This window comes from Phlebotomus papatasi, chromosome 2 (genome assembly GCF_024763615.1).
Source record: "Phlebotomus papatasi isolate M1 chromosome 2, Ppap_2.1, whole genome shotgun sequence".
NCBI classification, from domain to species: Eukaryota; Metazoa; Arthropoda; class Insecta; order Diptera; family Psychodidae; genus Phlebotomus; species Phlebotomus papatasi.
The window spans coordinates 106,777,224-106,796,317 of NC_077223.1; the positions used below are offsets into that span (position 1 = coordinate 106,777,224).

General features: G+C 34.6%; 2 protein-coding genes across 3 annotated transcripts; one reads left to right on the forward strand and one right to left on the reverse strand.

The window, feature by feature from the left end:
• The first annotated feature begins 43 nt into the window (after positions 1-43).
• LOC129800676 (chitinase-3-like protein 1) lies at positions 44-10,691 on the forward strand. 2 transcript variants are annotated; one of them, XM_055845255.1, is made up of 5 exons: positions 44-205; positions 286-569; positions 5,407-5,669; positions 5,836-6,403; positions 10,383-10,691. In XM_055845255.1, the coding sequence occupies exons 1-5, from the start codon at positions 148-150 to the stop codon at positions 10,620-10,622; spliced, it is 1,413 nt and encodes a 470-aa protein (XP_055701230.1). In that variant the 5' UTR covers positions 44-147; the 3' UTR covers positions 10,623-10,691. The 2 variants fall into 2 exon arrangements, with proteins under 2 accessions (XP_055701230.1, XP_055701229.1); XM_055845254.1 differs by lacking the exon at positions 10,383-10,691 and having other exon boundaries at positions 5,836-6,692.
• Positions 10,692-13,575: 2,884 nt separating this feature from the next.
• Positions 13,576-15,045, reverse strand: LOC129800680 (chitinase-3-like protein 1). Its single transcript, XM_055845262.1, has 3 exons — positions 14,908-15,045; positions 14,566-14,849; positions 13,576-14,499 (listed from the first exon to the last, which is right to left on the reverse strand). Exons 1-3 carry the CDS (start codon positions 14,969-14,971, stop codon positions 13,612-13,614), a joined length of 1,236 nt encoding a protein of 411 aa, XP_055701237.1. The 5' UTR covers positions 14,972-15,045; the 3' UTR covers positions 13,576-13,611.
• Between the last annotated feature and the right edge of the window lie 4,049 nt (positions 15,046-19,094).

Below are 19,094 nucleotides of genomic sequence, written 5' to 3' on the forward strand. Positions count from 1 at the left end.
TCTCCCCCATTTTTCATATATTGTTTTCTCTTGGGAGCTGTCGGCTATAAAAGGCACCAGAGGAAGCCACCAAGAATCAGTGTCAATTGTTCTGTTGCGTGATTTTGTGGATTAATTCATAAAGTGAAGAAAGTGAGAGAATTAATTATGAAGATATCATTGTGTGCAGCAATTTTTGCAATTTTTGGTTTAGCTACAGCTGAAAGTGAGGATTTTCCTTTGGCTTTTATTTAAAAAAAATTGAAATATATTTTTGGTATTTTCTTCCTTCGTTTCTGTGCACAGAATTAATTTTCTGCTATCACGGGACATGGTCGTACTACCGTCAGGGAAATGGAAAGTTTGGCGTGGCTCAGATTGATCCAAATCTCTGCACGCACTTGGTGTATTCTTTCTTCGGGATTGCTCCTGAAGGAGCTGTCAGGATCCTCGATCCTTGGCTGGATTTGGATGACAATTATGGACTTGGGAATATAAGGAAGTTCAATGAACTGAAGAATATCAATCCGAAACTTAAGACAATCGCTGCTGTTGGCGGATGGAATGAAGGAAGTGTGACTTTTTCTAAGGTGAGATAAGAAGTACAAAGGAACTAAATGGAATTTTATCAAATTTGCAACAATAAGTTGCAATGGTACTACTAATATGGTATTAAAAACTGCACTGAAATCCGGTATCTTCCAAGGAGGTAATATGGATTTCCTGATTAAGCTCCATCCAAAACTTATTTCCGGCCACGCCCTAAATTTTATTAACTTGCAGGAATAGTCAACTCTTAGTGAAGAATTATAATTTTCAATTTTGAATAAGGAAATAATACGATAAGAACATGACCATAATAGAATTTTGTACATACGAATAGAGTCCATATTTCCTTTGCTTTTGTAATATACCGGTTAACACAATAAAGGGGAGCCTGGGGCAAAAAGTCACAAAACGGATATTTTATTTTTTACAAACTACTCGAGCGCTTCAAAAATTTCTAATTAGCGCAGTTTTATAGGAAATTTACCGCTCTACAACTTTGTGAAAGTCATTTTCCTCTATTTTGTAAGGAAATACGTTAATCGAGCCAATTTCTAAAAGGTAATTTTGTGACTATTCTCAAAAATGCTGGGGCAAATAGTACCAGGCATGGGGTATTATCATATTTTGATTCACTTCATTACAGGCTTCCGTAAATTTGAAAAAATACCTAGATAACATATTTTCATAGAAAATTTATTCATCTACACCTTTGTAAAATACCGTTTTCTCTGCGAGAAAAGTGAGAAAACGAGAAAAGCGCTTTTCTAGCTATTTTAGGAAAAAAACACAAAAGACTGCAAATCGTTTGACCAATGCAAACAAAAAGCGACGAGACATGATAATGACGTTTCCTTTCGCCGTGAGACATCAGAAATTGCTTCGCTTTTTTGTTACTTTTTGCTCTATACCTTTTGTTACTTTTTATCCCAAGTGGCCATTTTTAATAAAAGGATTTCTGGAGAAAAGAACTTTTGTGAAATTCTAAAATAGATAGCGGATTCGTATTCAAAAAATCCAAATTATTTAGAAAATATTCACCAGTGCATCAATTTTAGAAAATAAGTAGGTAATAATTGTTATATTCTGCAAGGAAAATATTTCAAAAATAGGGCTAAAAATTTCGATATTTTTTATTTTCTAAATTCCTTATTCTAAGAAACTTACGACATTGAGGAAGGTCTATGGAGGCTATCTATAGAAAAAAATATGAACCGTTATCTTTTTTACCTTGGAAGATATTGAATTTTGAATTTTTTGATTTGTGACTTTTTGCCCCAGTCTCCCCTATTTATTAAGCACTTAACAAGTACTTAATTTAATGCGATGCCTTAATTCTAAGTAAACGGTTAAGATATAGTAAGGTGTTACTAAATTCACCTCAATACTGTGCATTGGTAACCAGTTAGTTGTTCTACAATTTAATATTAAGACAATGCATTGCTAAGTTACTTATTAAGTGCTTAATAAGTACTTTCTGTATCCAAAAAATGGCAGTTGTGATTGAGAAATAATTTTTAGGAATTCTTTCTAGGAATTAAGACCTTCCTTCAGTTGATCTTTAAATTTTTGAAGCTCGTAATATTGAGAAAGGCATATTGAGTATTATTTACAAAATAAAATGCAATGTGTAATGAATCATAGCGAAAGTGATTGAAAATTAATTTCAAGTGCTATAATTAAAAGGAGGTGTAAACGAAACTTTGTGTCTCATCTGCACACGTCAGACTATGTTTATTTACTAAAAGATATAAGCATGTTTGTACAAGATTGCATACGGAGTTTTCCAGCGTGAAAACAAATGATGTATAGCCCTCAATGAATGTTTTTTTTATCAGATTATATTATTAATATTTTTTAAATAAACCCTCGTAAACGAAATTGTTGCCGGTTGCTTAGGATTACCAAGTATCCACTTACACGAATCAAGGATCAGGAACTTAATGATTCTTTTTCTAGATCACATCGGGATTGACTCTAGGGGAATGTAGGCATAGTTCGCACAGAGTAAACCTTCAAACGATGCTAATTTTCACTTTCTTTGCAAAGAGGTGACGTACCATTCCTCATATCGTTTCATAAGCCTAATAATGATCTATCTTATGGCTAAAAAATGACGAACTAGCTCTTTGCAAACACAGGGAAAATTTGCGTTGTTTGAAGGTTCACTCTGTGCGAACCATGCCAACATTCTCCTATTTAATTTTTCATCCAGAATCCCCTTTTTTATGACCTCCTAGCAAGAGAAAATCACTTCCGTCCGTCGTTGCGTTTTTCAAATTATGATCGTTGTAATTTTAATATACAGACTACCAAATATATTTTGAACTAGCTTTCTTATTGCTTCAAAAATTATTATTTAATTTATCTTTATAAACGTTATAAACCTTTTCTTTTTTTTATAAACGTTTTACACGGCTATTAAAAGATTTAGAGGCCAAACGGTAAGCGATGGCGACTTTAGGTCCTCAGAGGCCCCTAATTCGTGGTCGACTCAAGGATCATTAACATGACCGTGTGGAAACCGGTGAGCGTCGGGTAAGAAGAAGCAAAGAAAATTCTCAAATTCTTCCCAAAGCTTTCGGCTCGGACTCCAAGCCTTCCTCAGTGGTCAAATTTTTAGTCTTTTCTTGCTTTGTCAAATGGTATTTTTTGTTTTCTGTTTTTGTTTTTTGTATTGACCACTGAGGAAGGCTTGGAGTCCGAGCCGAAAGCTTTAGGAAGAATTTGAGAATTTTCTTTGCTTCTTCTTACCCGACGCTCACCGGTTTCCACACCTATTGAATTAATCGTCGGAAATTACCAAAAATTAACATGACCCTTATATTTCTTTTTAACTTTTACGAGCTGTCTAGGTTTCAATCCGGTCCCAATACGAAAAAATCCTTGAATTCAATTCAATTCAATTTATTACATTGAGAAAAAACGGGGGTGCGATTAACTTTTTTTACTCGTAACTTTAACACCTTTTATGTATAAAAATATATCAACATTTTTTTAATGTTAAACTTACACCTTTTTAAAGGTAAAATTCACATAAAAAAGGGTGACTTTAACCCCTTAATACAACGTCCCTGGCAAGTTGCCGAAAAATTGAAGCCACTTTCTGATATTTCTTCATATTTATATGGGATTTTTTTTGCACTCGCAACCGTTACGCTAAATATCTAAAAAGTGAGAAGTTTTTCCGTATTATAAGATACCTTACCGTATGGAGGGATAAATATACTAAATTTTTGTTTAAATACATTTTTTCCTCGGAGCACTGTGAGCTGAGTCCGAGATCATTTTTTGGAAATTATGGCTTCAAATAGCTCAGTATAAAAACATTAACTTGCCACATGCTCGCATAATACACCTAATAAGCATAGTATTTACACCGATTTTGGATCAATAATACCAGGGGAAAATTAACATTTCCGGAATGTTATTTTAACTTTTTCGCATTTCTCTCAGTGTAGTAATTCATAGGACAATCTGTCCTCTGTACAAAGGAAATACAAAAAAATGTAACTTCAAGAACAGCTCATGGAACACGAGGAATGCATGGCAGCTACAAATCTAAGGATAAGCTCCCTCTTCCGCTCGCGAGGCAAACCATTCCAGAGGAAGATCATTTACAAAAACGGTTATTCAAGATCAAATGTTAAAAAGACCCTAGATGAGAGTGTATTTCTCATCCAATAGAGTTAAGCTTGGGTTTTTGGAACGGTCTTTGATTCGTTAACTGGTTTTGAACTAATGAAATTTAGGTTTTTTCGTAATTACACTGTATTAGGGCAGAATCACATTGACAGTGATATGTTCACCGTCACCGTCAAAGCTGTATCTTGTTAATTTGTGCATTTTCATTACAATTCTTACACAAATTCTCAATTACTGTATTACCTCATATCATGTACTCTGAATCAATATTAACCAACATTAAGTTGGTTGCATGTTTTGATCATTTCAAATTAGTTATTTAAATGAGGCAACAAACTTTTGATTTTTCAAAAATGACCAACTTTTGGAAAACAATTATTTTTGATATGAAATGAAATTAATTATTTTTTTTGAAAAATATAAATAATATCTACGGATTACAGGGAACTCATCTGCAAAAAGCTAAATTTGTAAAAGTAATTTTTTATATAATTTTTTCACTTGATTTCTCAAACACGCATTAGGCAACAAACTATTGACATCCACTGTAATATAAGAACATTTAAGAAATAAAACGAAAGTGCTATAAACGGTGAGTGCCTAGGGCATTCCCCTATTTAGAGCCTCACTGAATAATAAATAATCTGCAAAATCGATAATTTTACTAGATTTTTGATTGTTATTTTATTGTTTAATTTCTTCTTCTTCTAGTACCGTAGATGCGGTTGATTGTGCTACCCTGACATTCATTTAAAAAAAGCTAAAATTCTAGGACTTAAGGATGGCCTTCATTGATCGGAAGCGTTAAATGGGATCGGTGAAGACCATCCTTAAACGCTAGAATTTACGAAAAGCTTCCGAACAGCGGGGTAGTAAAATCATTCGCATCTACGGTTATTTAATTCTAGAACATGAAATGTGTTTCCCTACAATTTTCAAAGAACAAGTTTAGAACGCGAAATAATATTATTACTATTTTTATTATGTAAAATGATATTTTTTAAAGCGATCATCAAACACTAAAGGTCCATATCTCTTACCGTTTGGCCACTATGCTCGCAAGATATCGATAGAAAACGGACAAATACCATAACGTAATTTCATTCGAAATTTTAAAATTCCAAAATTTGCTAAAATTTCATGTGTTTAGTAAATTTTTGACCCAGTCCGAATTGTATCACAATAGAAGTATACTTGTAATAAATCCCAAATTTCTTTTATTATTATTTAATTCAGGTGGCAAATGATGCGACCAGAAGGAAGAGCTTTGTGAAGAGTTCAGTAGAATTTCTGGAAAAATTCCACTTCGACGGATTGGATATGGATTGGGAGTATCCTGCTCAGCGTGGAGGAAATACCCAGACGGACAAGAAAGCTTTCAGTTTGTTGATCAAGGAACTTTCTGAAGCTCTCCATGCCAAGGGATTCACTCTATCCGCTGCAGTTGCTTCTGCAGAATTTTCTGCCCAAATCTCATACGACATTGCGGAAATAGGAAAGTAAGCGCAAAGTTTGTCAAGTGGATTGTTATCAAGTACAGTAATTGAATAATTTTTCTGACTACTTTGAATTTTACTGAAATATGGAGTTTCTGAAGTAGTGCACTTGAGCTTTTGATACTTGAACGACTTCAATGAGTTGAATTAATTTTCGATTTCGTTTCAGATATCTGGATCATATTGGAATAATGACTTATGATCTGCATGGTTCTTGGGATCATAAGATTGGGCACAATTCTCCTCTGTATGCCGGACCATGGGATCAAACGGTCATAGAGAAGCAGCTCAATGTTGACGCTGCAATTAGTTACTGGATTCGAAATGGAGCTCCTCCGGAGAAGATTCTTCTGGGAGTTCCAAGCTATGCCCGTGGCTTTCGGATGGTTAATGGTCAGAGCACACCAGGATCTCCCCATGCAGGACCTAGTGATCCCGGACCTTACACCGCAACTCCCGGAATGATGGGCTTCAATGAACTCTGCGAGAAGCGGAAGAGTGAAAAATGGGAAGATCACTGGGATGATAAGCAATTTGTCCCCTACGCCACTAAAGGAAGTCAATGGCTAGGCTATGACGATGAGAAGAGTCTCAGACTGAAGGTGAATTACGTTCACAGTCACAATCTCGGCGGGGTTATGATGTGGTCCATTGAAACGGACGATTTCAAGGGATTCTGCGGAAGAGGAACCTTCCCACTCCTCAAAGAGATCAACTCATCTCTTCTGGGAACCAATGTGAGTATTTCCCTCGAAGAAAATGACTTCAAAATGCTTTACTTTGCAGAGAAGCAGAAGAATAACTCCCTAAAGAAGTTCATCAATGATTTCTTCTTCAAAACTTTCCAACCAAAGTATCAGAAATTCGTTGAGTTCAATTTGCTAAAGCAGAAATATTTCTACGAGAGTTTTAACGAACTGTACGGAGAGTACGCTCGAATGATCTCAGATACTTACAGAAGTGAAGATAATTTTCTCTAATTTTTATAACTAAAAGAATCGATTTTAATAAAATAGTAAACATTTATCAATGGGTTCGCTGAACTTGTTTGAAAGAGAAAGATTATGATTTCCGGATATTATTTTTGTGTTATCAAGAACCGCAGTGAGTTAAGTAGTTTTACAAATTCTCGCATAATGATACCGCTTTTGCCGCTTCTAAATGCATGCTTTACTACAAATTTGATAAAATAATCACAGAATTATTGTCGCCTGAAACATAAATTGCACGCAATTAAATTTAAAGTATAAATAATATCGCATGAAACTTGCAAAAATGCGCAATTTAAATTCCTTCGCTTAATTTTAATTAACATTAGGGGAATGGCACATAATTTTGGACTGGGTGCATATAATTATTCATCAAATTTTAGAATAAAAATCCATAATTTTAGTCAATTTATTTTAGTGTCCAATTTTACCCAGAAAATGTCCGAATTTAGAAACTGTCCAAAATCATGAGCTCTTTCCCTATTGCATGATATTTAAAAAAAAATGTGTTTAATGTACAATATATTTTAGTTTGATAAACAATGAACTAAAAATGATTTAGAAATGCAAAAGGGCAATACAATTAGTCGTATGCAACTAACATTATACCCAAGTGGCATCATTTGACAGAGGTACCCAACTAGACTATTAAATCATAACTTAAACAGCTTGAACGTCTTCAATGCTAATTCAGTAATATGACCAGAGGCATGACATTTTCTGTGTTTCCCATATGTTTCTGGTGAGCCAAAAAAACTTTTGAGTTTATTAGCTGTTTTCTGTCATTGTAGAATGAATTAGCAAAAAATACTAATGCAATATAAAAGCCAATTTAATAACGAAGAGGCAACCGAAAACCCTAAATTGGCAACCTAAGTAGTTTTGGAGATATCTCGTGAAATGTGTACGAAAACAGGGAAAAAATTACACTAAAACTGGTCGCATTTTTCAGAGCTAATGTCACCCCCCTGAATATGACTTAGATTTTACGAGTTTAACAGCCATAAGTGAAGTTGTAAGTTTAGTATCGAAATGCCGATGACGCGGTGACTAGCAAACAACGTTCTTAACGATCATCTAACTAAATGGACGATAAAAGTTAATTGTCAGAATTTAACGATCTCGACTGATATAGAAAAGCCTCATTACAACTTTTCAAAACATTTCAACTTCATACGATTAAATTACCGTCGTTGCGGGTGAATTTGCATTGCACTCTGCTGTCCATAAGATTTTATTAATTATAGCACTTATCGATTGTCTTTGCCAATCCGGTCTACCATGCCAAAGTATATAGGGATATGTCATGTACCAACACTGAGAAAAAAAGAGGGTGCGATTAACTTTTTTTACTCATAACTTTAACATTTTTTGGGTGTAAAAATATTTCAACATTTTTTAATGTTAATTGTACACCTTTTAAGGGTAAAATCAACATTAAAGAAGGTTAAGTTTAACCCACAATACACCTAAAACGGGTTTATATTTACACCGTTTTCGGATCAATACTTCAGGGTAAAATTAACATTTCCGGAATGTTATTTTGACTTTTTCGGATTTTTCTCAGTGAAGAAACGTACAAGAACCCTCAAAAGGATACTTGTAGTTTCAGTAATATTCAATAAAATGCAAATATAGGGATTTTGTCTAAAAACGGCTCTGTGAAAAAGATGTCCGAAGGTCTAATACCAAAAGCGGTTTCAGAATTGTAAATTGCCTAAAATTATTCTAAATTTATCTGGCTTCAATAATCCATTACGATTCAATAATTTTTTTTTTATCAAAATGCCCTTTTTACTATTTCCTTTCTAGGACCGCACGATTTATGTCACAAAACGGCATACAATGGTATTTCTAAAGCTTTATTAAAAAAGTATATGAAAAAAAAATTATCCAATGTGAGTACTTAAGATCAAATACCCGAGATCTACAAGATGGCGTGGTCGCCATTTTGATTAACTGTGAAAACCTAAAACTCTACCGATTGAGCTGAAATTTTAGTATGTTTTAGTTGATGGCAAGACCTTTACAGATCATATATATAATCTGAAGTAGATCAAGGGATTATCTGGATACAGAGTCTACAAGATAAATATTTTGACAATCTCCTGAATACAGCACTACGGGGAGCTACTTAATATTTGAATTTTTCGTTTATAATTTTTAATTATATAAGAGTAAAAAAATATATAAAATGAAAGCCTCAACCATTTGTAATATTTATTGAAACATTTTGTTTAGGTCTCAAATATTCAATATTTAAAAAAAACCACCAAAATATGAATATTTCAAAATTTTAACTTTTGAGCCTCTATGCCTAGGTAAATGCTTGACGTAGACTAGAACTTAGATACGTTCTAAAAAGGTCTTCACATCAGTTACAACATACTACAATTTCAGCTCAATCGGACGAGTTCTAGGTTTTGACAGTTATTCAAAATGGCGGACAGAAACGTTAAATAGAAATGGCGTGCAATCTTGTAAATCTCATGCATCTTATACGGGCTTCAGACCTAAGGCTTAGCCATATGGCTTAACTTCTCTAATACCTCATAAGTCAAGATTTTTTTTTAGAAAAATTTGACTTAGAATTGGATTATTAAAGTCAAATTACCAATTAGATTTTGAAAAATCAATAAAATCGGTTGTTGTTTAAGGTTTTGAGACCCTCGGGAACTGGACTAAACCTCTAGTCTGAAGACGGTCTTACTCTTAGATGTCAGGATCTTCATTATTGTTTATTATTAGAAATTGTTATTTTTTTTAATATTTATCAAAAATTGCAAAGTTACCCGCATATTATCCCAAGTGCAACCCTTTTTTCTTGATTTTTTTTTACACAATAATTTTTTTTTTAGATTAATGCTAGTGACACAAAATCCACTCATTAACAACTGAATACAAATAATTTTATCCATTAACCCCCTTCTTTTACTTTAACTATCCAGTTAAATCCAGTAAAAAATTCCAGTAAAAATCCAGAGTAAAGTTGAAAAATAGCGAAAAAAAGTGCAAGTCACCCGCAACGATGGTACTATGACGAATTTAATAAAATAATCGATTTTCAAAACTTAGATTTTAACAAATATTTCTAAATTCTAATTTTTAATTCATTTGAAATTTTAGTATGTTTTAGTTGCGGTCGAAATCTTTCCAACGATGAGTCACTCTTTCCCTCGCTATAGCGAGACCCGAGCTACAAAAAATAGCTCGACAGAATTATAGAATTTCGATGAAAATTCTACGATTTAGCTGTAGTTTTCTGAATTAGATTTAAAAATATTTCCCGTTGCATTTGGGGGTCTTGAATTTGGTCAATGTAATCATATTGAATTTAAATAAATAAAAATATGTCCATTCCTTTTTGGAGATATCAGTAATAAAAAGTCGATAATGAATCTCCATCAGAATTGATATTATTAATTTACTTTTTTACGATATGACATTAAAATTGCAGAAATGATTAATAAATTTTTAATTGTATTTTTATTTAATGGATAAAAATACAATTTTTGCTTCTTCTCAAACTTGAATAGTTATATTATGATACTATAGTGACTATATTACGGAAATAAAAATAAAAATATTATTTTAAGTGGATTTTATCTAGTTAGCGTAGTCATAACGATCCACATAGCGAAGCGCCCGGATTAGCACACTTGACTGTACGAACAATTTTTTTTTCTGTGTATATAAATTTATTAAAATGTTATATTGTTGTTTTTAGATAACCACCGAGACAACAACACCGTCAGCTAACCCTCCATCCGTGACAACTCCTGGAGCACCTGCCACGACAACAGGATCCTCCGAATGCCTAGAAAATGGCTATAGCAGAGATCCTCTTCACTGCGATATTTTCTACTTCTGCCTCGACGGTGACAAGTACCAATTCCGCTGCCAAGAAGGTTTGGTCTTTGATCTTGATCTACTGTACTGCAATTGGCCCTTCCTGGTCCAGTGCTAAACTACCCAACTCTTTTTGTAATTTTATTTAAAAAAAAGATTATAGCATAAAATTAAATTATTCCTGAAATATTCATAATTCTTCATATTAAATTTCCTCGGATGGAGAAAGGGGTATCATCAGCATTGTTGGAGGTTTTCAGGCCATTTACTTTTCCACATGAAGAATTTTCGAGAGAGAGATGGCAAAGGCAGTGATTTAGAGAACGAGGAACAATTCTGGAGAACATTGTGGTAAATATGGAGAAATTTTGCTCCAGTCATGCTTCGTGAATTTGTCAATATCTTTCAGCTAACAAAAGGGAAGGAAAGCCACATTGAATTGTAATGCAGTAATTGAGAGAAAAACCGTCTACCCCAAAAATTCATCCTATTGACCACGGAAAGTTTCTCTACAATTGATTTGTTACAAATATTTGTAGGGATTCAGTGTGAAATGATGTGTTCTGAATAGAAAATTTTGAGAGGATTTTTTTCAGTAAAATATCATGGACCACGTAGGAATCTCCTTAATTTGATTTATTTGATCAAATAATATTTGCTATGCATACTTTTTGAATAAAAAACAGTTTTAGAAACAGTTTTTCATTTTGTAGAGATCCCTCATAAATATTTTTGCGTAAATCAATTTGGGAAAAGCGAAGAACCACTTTGAGATAATGCTTACTTACGGGGGGTCATCGAAGACCAGAAGATGATATCTCGCATCATTTGGCCTCTAGAAAGGGGTACACTCAATCCCGGGATTATGCACATTTTCGGGAACGAAAAAAAGCGCGAAATGGCATTATGCATCTAGAAAATTTTGCATACCCGCAGGGGCTTTCCTTTGAATAAATCGATCGTACAACGAATTTCGCGCGCGGTAAAAGTAGTTAATACTTTTTGGCCAGAGTTCTTCAATAAGTGGTTAGAATATTTAAAAATTTTACCTTAATAAAAGAAATTAAAGTTTTATTCTGAAAAAGAAGCACACTGTTTTCAAATTTCCCGTGTCACAACATAGAACATAAATTGATTCCCAATGGTAGGCAAACTTGCATAATTGTATGTGCATAATTCCGTCAAGTCCATAATCCCGGAGTGCATAATGCCGGGATTAAGTGTAACTCATTTCCATTTTTTCTGACAAGGGTGTCTGGTTTCTCGGGTTTCGCGATGCAATTTTTGGGTTTCGCAATGAAAAAAATGGGTTTCTTGGGTTTTGCGATGCAATTTTTGGGTTTCGCGATGCATAAATTTGGGTTTCGCGATACAATTTTTGGGTTTCGCGATACAGAAATTGGGTTTCTTGGGTTTCGCGATGAAAAAATTGGGTTTTTTGGGTTTTGCGATGCAATTTTTGGGTTTCGCGATGCATAAATTGGGTTTCTTGGGTTTTGCGATGCAAAAAGGGGGCTTCTTGAGTTTTGCGATGCAATTTTTGTGTTTCGCGATGCATAAACTGGGTTTCTCCGGTTTTGCGATGCAATTTTTGTGTTTCGCGATACAGAAATTGGGTTTCTTGGGTTTTGCGATGCAAAAAGTGGGTTTTTCGGGTTTTGCGATGCAATTTTTGGGTTTCGCGATGCATAAATTGGGTTTCTTGGGTTTTGCGATGCAAAAAGGGGGCTTCTTGAGTTTTGCGATGCAATTTTTGTGTTTCGCGATGCATAAATTGGGTTTCTTGGGTTTCGCGATGCAATTTTTGGGTTTCGCAATGAAAAAATTGGGTTCCTCGGGTGTCGCGATGCAAAAAGTGGGTTTCTTGGGTTTCGCGATGCATAAATAGGGTTTCTCTGGTTTCGCGATGCAATTTTTGGGTTTCGAGATGCATAAATTGGGTTTCTTGGGTTTTGCGATGAAATTTTTGGGATTCGCGATGCATAAATTGGGTTTCTCGGGTGTCGTGATGAAATTTCTGGGTTTCGCGATGCAATTTTTGGGTTTTGCAATGAAAAAATTGGGTTTCTCTTGTGTCGCGATGCAAAAAGTGGGTTTTTCGGGTTTCGCGATGCAATTTTTGGGTTTCGCGATGCAGAAATTGGGTTTCTTGGGTTTTGGGATGCAATTTTTGGGTTTCTCGATTCAATTTTTGGGTTTCGCGATGCATAAATTGGGTTTCTTGAGTTTCGCGATGTAATTTTTGCTTTTGGCAATGAAAAAATTGGGTTTCTCGGGTGTCACAATGCAATTTTTGGGTTTCGCGATGCAATTTTTGGGTTTTGCGATGCAATTTTTGTGTTTCGCGATGCATAAATTGGGTTTTTTGGGTTTCGCGATGCATAAATTGGGTTTCTTGGGCTTTGCGATGCAATTTTTGGGTTTTGCGATGCAATTCTTGGGTTTCGCGATGCAAAAAGTGGGTTTCTCAGGTTTTTCGATGCAATTTTTGGATTTTGCGATGCAATTTTTGGGTTTTGCGGTGCATAAATTGGGTTTCTCGGGTTTCGCGATGCAATTTTTGGGTTTCGAGATGCATAAATTGGGTTTCTCGGGTTTCGCGATGCAATTTTTGGCTTTCTCGATGCATAAATTGGGTTTCTTGGGTTTTGCGATGCAATTATTTAAGTTTCGCGATGCAAAAAGTGGGTTTCTCGAGTTTCGCGATGCAATTTTTGGGTTTCGCGATGCATAAATTCGGTTTCTTGGGTTTTGCGATGCAATTTTTGGGTTTCGCAATGAAAAAATTGGGTTTCTCGGACAATTAACGAGGATTTCTCAATATGAGTTACCCCTTGGCCTCTAGACTCTAAAAAAACCGAAAGAATAAGGAAAAAAAACAATATTTTAAACAATTAAATAAATTATGGGTACCTTATCGATTCATTACTGATTGGGATGGGTATGGCAGGATAGGGAATTTCAAGACCTTTCGAATAAATCCAAATTTGTCTAAATCGGTTGAGAAATAAGTCTCCAGGAAATGGTTTTATTGTGATCTTGAAAAAATTCAAAATGGCGAATTTATTTACTTAATGAAATTTTCTTTTATGCCTCTTTTTATTCTATTAGTTCCAAGTAATTGCATTCATACAGAATTTCTTGAGCATTTGAGCCTCATTGGGACTCTTTTCTTTAAGAGTTCTGTTGATTTCCTTGAGCAGTGGGAAGGTTCCTCTTCCGCAGAATCCTTTGAAATCATCCATCTCAATAGCCCCAGCCATAATCCCTCCGAGTTTGTACTTCCGGACATACCTGGCCTTAATACTCACACTCTCCTCGTTGTCATAGCCGATCCACTGATCCTTCCAGGTTGTGTAAGGTACCAGCTGCTCTTCGCTCCAGTGATCCTTCCAATTTTCCGTGAGTCTCTTCTCGCAGAGCTCATTGTAGCCCATAATTCCAGGATCGGTTGTGTGTGGTCCGGGATCTGAGGGACCAGCATGGGGAGATCCTGCTGTATTCTGATCCTCGCTGACCATCTTGAAACCCCTCCCGAAGAGTGGAACTCCCAGGATTAGCTTCTCCGAAGGGACTCCACTCTTCAGCCAGAAGGAAACTGCGGCATTTGCATTGAGATACTTATCTACGGCTTCTTCTCCTGATCTCTCGTACAGTGGAGAGTTAAATCCGATTATTGCGTCCCAAGATCCGTGCATATCGAGAGTTTTTAGTTTGATAAAGTCCAAGTATCTGGTGATTTGGGGAATTTCGTAGGATCCCTCAGCGATAGGTTCTACAGAAGACACTAAAGCTGTTAGCAAAAGGCCTCTGGGATGCAGAAGTCTGTGTAGATCCTTCACCAGAAGGGTGAAGGCTTCTCTATCTGTTTCTCTGCTTCCTTCTCGCTGTCTCGGATACTCCCAGTCGAGGTCTAGACCATCGAAATTGTACTTTTGCAGGAAATCCAGAGCATCTCTGGCAAACTTCTTACGTTTCTCAGGATCATTCGCGACCTTAGAAATTCAAACAATCAGAGTGTAAATCCCAGGTCCAGTCCAAGCATGATCAAGACAACAAACCTCAGAAAAAGCTGCCGAACCTTCAGTCCAACCCCCAACAGAAGCCAAAGTTTTGAGCTTAGGATTGATCTCCTTTAGCTTGCTAACTTTCCTTAAATTCCCGAGACCGTAATTCTCTTCCAAATCTAAGTATTTATCCCGAATTGCAATGGTTCCATTAGGATCGATCCCGAAGAAACTATAGACAAAGTGAGTGCAGAGGAATGGATCAACCTGATCTATTCCAAACTGACTGTTCCCCTTGAAGTAAAAGTGCCACTTTCCATGAGTGCAGAAGATTTTCTCTTGAAGAAAAGCACGGATTTACCCTCAATCCTCACTGTTTTCCCTGACTTTACTTACTTTCTTCTTCCGGAGAAGCTAAAATCGTTGCAAAAGTTGCACAAATGATCAAAAACAGCTTCATTTTCTTTCAAAACTTGACTGATTTTAGCTAAAATCCGATGCTTGGAGCTTGGATTTAGGATTGACACTGAAAACAAATCAGTGGGAATTTTGCAGAGAATTGATATGGCTATTCTTCTTATCATAGGTCATGGTTTATCAGTATAAAAAGGGGAAAATATCTGGAGCTTCATTATTGTAAAGCGTGTCCACGATAAAATTGTTCCCAAGAATAATGCTTTAAAAATAAAGTCTAGATAATATTAAAAAAAAGAAAAATATTCTTTGAAACTTTAATTCATTGTAGATTTATTATATATATTAGTTTTTTTATTCAAGTATTTGATTGGCGAAATCTCGAATCTTCTTCTTGAGTCCTCCCATCAAGGTTTGTACAAGATCATTACCGCGGTTCTTGGTTGTTTCATTCCATTTTTTTCTTGAAGTCCTTGATGTTCGCGACGCGATACTTGGCATAGGATCAATGGCAATGGAAGGCTCTTTAACTGTGTATATATAAATTTCCCCTCGCCACTTGTTCCAGTAGTCCCCATACAAAATGAGGATTTTTTTTACTATAACTCTTCTCTGAGAAAAGGTAGAAAGCTGAAACTCGGCATGGGCACAAGGTTTATGGAATGCTATTCAGTCATATAAAATCTGATTACGATTACTAGAGAAAATAAATACAGTGAGACCTCGATAGAGTCAACTAATTATTTCCAGGCCTGTTGACTCCATTGGATTCGGTGACTCTTTTGGAGTCCGAAAAAATCAATTAAAATGTGAAATTTTGATACAAAGGGGTATTATTTTATGTTTGTACACTGAGAGAAATCCAAAAAAGTTAAAATAACATTCCAGAAATGTTAATTTTACCCTGCATTATTGATCCGAAATCGGTGTAAATATTACCCTTTTTAGGTGTATTGGGGGTTAAAGTTACCCTTTTTCATATTAATTTTACCCTTAATAAGATGTAAAATTAACATTAAAAAATGTTGATATATTTTTACACCTAAAAAGTGTTAAAGTTCCGAAGTAAAAAAGTTAATCGCACCCTTTTTTCTCAGTGTACTGATAAATTTAACACGATAGTAGAATATTTTATTTAATTGACCCATAAATTCTACACCCTCTGGTCTAAAAAAGTCGTATGTTTGGGCAAAAATTGAAGATTAAGGAATGATTTTACAGAATGTTCTTATTATTAGTAGGTATATTAAGTGAAAATTACTATCGTCCATCCACGATGTTAAGATAAGGGAATGGTGTCTTAAAGATTTCTTTTTTTTTCACTTATTTTTAGAAGAGCTCCGGAAGATGTTTAATTGTTAAAAATTCTGATGCAATTAACAATGAATCAATTTATGACATAACTATGGCTCTAAACTTAACAAAAAGATCAATAAAACCAATTTTTCTCATTTTCTTGTTCTGAAAAATGAGCGCTAAATGGTTAGAGATATCGACTCGGAGTCTTCATATGATCTCCTTATAAGTCAACCTGAGGATTATTATTATGACCCTCATTTCCTCCCTACCACTCCCCTTCACCGCCAAAATAGCTTTTTTGTGATTACAGGAAAACACGTCATACGAGATCATATGGCTTAATGAAAGAAACAATCTTAAAACAAGAGAACTTTCAATCGGTCAAAACGCTTAAAATCATGAGAAGAAAATTATTTTGTCGAAAATTGATTACACGCGGTTAATATACGAATTTTATCATAATATTGTTTTTCTTTTGGTAAAAACGTTACATTGATAGATCAAAACACTGATTTAAATTTCGAAAAAGTCATACAATATTATTAGTTCTATTAGTTCAATAATAATGGAAAAGTTGACTCTATCGGACTCCGTAGAGTAAAAAAATAGCTGTTGACTCTATTGGAGATTGACTCTATCGAGGCCTCACTGTAATTACATCACAGTTAGAAAAAAAAGTCAAAATATGTAATGATTCTACTGAAATCGATGATTACAATGAGGCCATATCTCTCTCTATAACACATTAAAAGTATCAGATATGCATATTATAAGATCATTAAAATCGTTTGAGAATAGTTTCAAAACTTGAAACTCTTCTTAATATTCGAAAACTTTGATAACCTGGAGCGCCCTTTGCGGTCGACTTGTGAAACTATCTATACCGCCATTTTGTAGGATTTTTCGAGACCGTTCGATTGAGTATTCACTGATTAAATTCGGTTGATAAATCTCTGAGATATAAGGTTTAAAGTCTTGACTTTGAGCCTTTATGTTTCAGTGTCCTCCTACGCATGTTATGCATTGTAATGTATGCTTTTATGTCTATTTCGAGAATATACAGTAATTTAATGTATTTTATGTTACAATTTATTCTTTTCCTTGAAAAAAAGGCAATATAAATGCGCACATTTCATATAAGAAATTATTTTTCTTCTACGACAATGGTTTTTTTTTTATCTAGAACTTTTCCCCCATGATTTAAAATTTTGGTCCCGGAACAAAAGTTGTTACCTATGCCATGGCCTATTCAGTAATATAGGTCTCATTGATGGTCGCACCATAGATCACTTTTGCCTATTGTCCATTTACGAACATTTTAAGCTAATTCAAAACCTGCTCCAAATGGAAATTTTTCGCTACTCCAAAAGGAAACATCACTGTTTTCATGGTAAATACAGTACTAAATTACTATATTTATATATTTTCTATACCACAGTTTAATTATTTAGTTAATTTTGCTCCAAATAAAGCGAAAATGCATTCATATTCACAAATTTTAATTTGTTAATTTTTCAGAAAAATTAAAACTGTGCCCTTTAACCATTGAATTTTTCATAGATCGACCATGCTTTCCAATTAGCGATTGTTATTTATTCGTTTTGCTTAACATTTATGTCATATTTCTGGCTAATTTTAGTTAAATTAAGTGATAATCCTTATTGTTAACTGTACACGAAGTTTTCAAATGAAATAATTACCTATTTCGTGGACAAAAAGGGTTTTTCTGAAGTGTCTGCAAATACTTCAATAGGAAACCCCGGAAATATGATTTTTTTGGAGAGATTTTTTTATTGTTTTAGATGGGAAAGGAAAAAAGACCAGAAATAAGAACAAATCCTACTCTCAAGAGCAACTCAACAATGTTTTGGAAGCCTTTCGTCGCGGTTTCACTTATAGAGGAAAGTTCCCTTGCTTGATACGATCCAAACTTAATAATAACTATTTATTTTCTATGTTAATCAATAGTTATGACTCAAAGCAATATATTTTAATAGCTGATCCTAAGCCTAACATTTCCTAAAAAAATAGGATCCTAGCTCTTTTTTCCTAGTTTCAGGAAGCAAAAATCAAAAATAGGTCCAAAACTGTAATTTCGATATATGATATTTTATAAGTTTTTTCTTAATTAATGTCGCTGTTCAGGAAAATTCCTATCATAAGCAAATAGAGGGTTCATCACTATTAATAGTTATGTAAAAATATTTTTACTTGGGGACACTGTTTTGGAGGGTGGTGACAAATTCATAAATTCTACTTGTGTCCATCCTATATTTTAAGAAGGGTCCGTGAATGATAATTTAAATGTGGCAACTCTATCATTAGATGTGATTCTTTCATAATTACACATATTGCAATCCGCCAATTTTATCGACAATTGACATAGCCTTCAACCGTTGCCTGAATTTTAACGTTGCAGAGTGACATTTTCATGGACTCAATGTGAAAAAAATGGTTTTCGCTAGCGCCCTAATATCATAAAAACATGGCTTAGAAAAATTACATAAAAGTGATTTTAAAACTAATAAACAGTCTTACAAACGATTTAGGCAGATAGATTAGAGTTCCGTCTTGATGTGCAATTTTTTGTATCCGGTGATATTTTTGCAGTGAAAATGGGCCTCCGAATTGTCGAGTCAATTATCATACAGGAAGGCCCCGGACCCAACTTGTATAAAAATCGCCACTGAACTTCCATTTTCTTCTTGAGAAAAATTTAAGGTTTTTCAGGACCTATTTGACGTGGGATTATGAACCTAATAAGTGAGACATTTTTTTGTCATAGTGGAAGAATCGCTTCGGTTTGTGTGTTAATCAGAAAATAATAACAAACCTTTTGGAAATCATTTTACAGTATCAAGCATGGGCAC

Bases quoted from the DNA above. Each gene is read 5' to 3' on its own strand.
- LOC129800680 (XM_055845262.1), bottom strand. From the start codon at position 14,971: ATGAAGCTGTTTTTGATCATTTGTGCAACTTTTGCAACGATTTTAGCT. The intron at 14,850-14,907 runs GTAAGTAAAGTC...CTTTTCTTCAAG, and splicing joins AGCTTCTCCGGAAGAAGAAA to AGAAAATCTTCTGCACTCAT. The intron at 14,500-14,565 runs GTTTGTTGTCTT...TGAATTTCTAAG, and splicing joins GTTCGGCAGCTTTTTCTGAG to GTCGCGAATGATCCTGAGAA.
- LOC129800676 (XM_055845254.1), top strand. From the start codon at position 148: ATGAAGATATCATTGTGTGCAGCAATTTTTGCAATTTTTGGTTTAGCT. The intron at 206-285 runs GTGAGGATTTTC...TTCTGTGCACAG, and splicing joins TGGTTTAGCTACAGCTGAAA to AATTAATTTTCTGCTATCAC. The intron at 570-5,406 runs GTGAGATAAGAA...TATTTAATTCAG, and splicing joins GAAGTGTGACTTTTTCTAAG to GTGGCAAATGATGCGACCAG.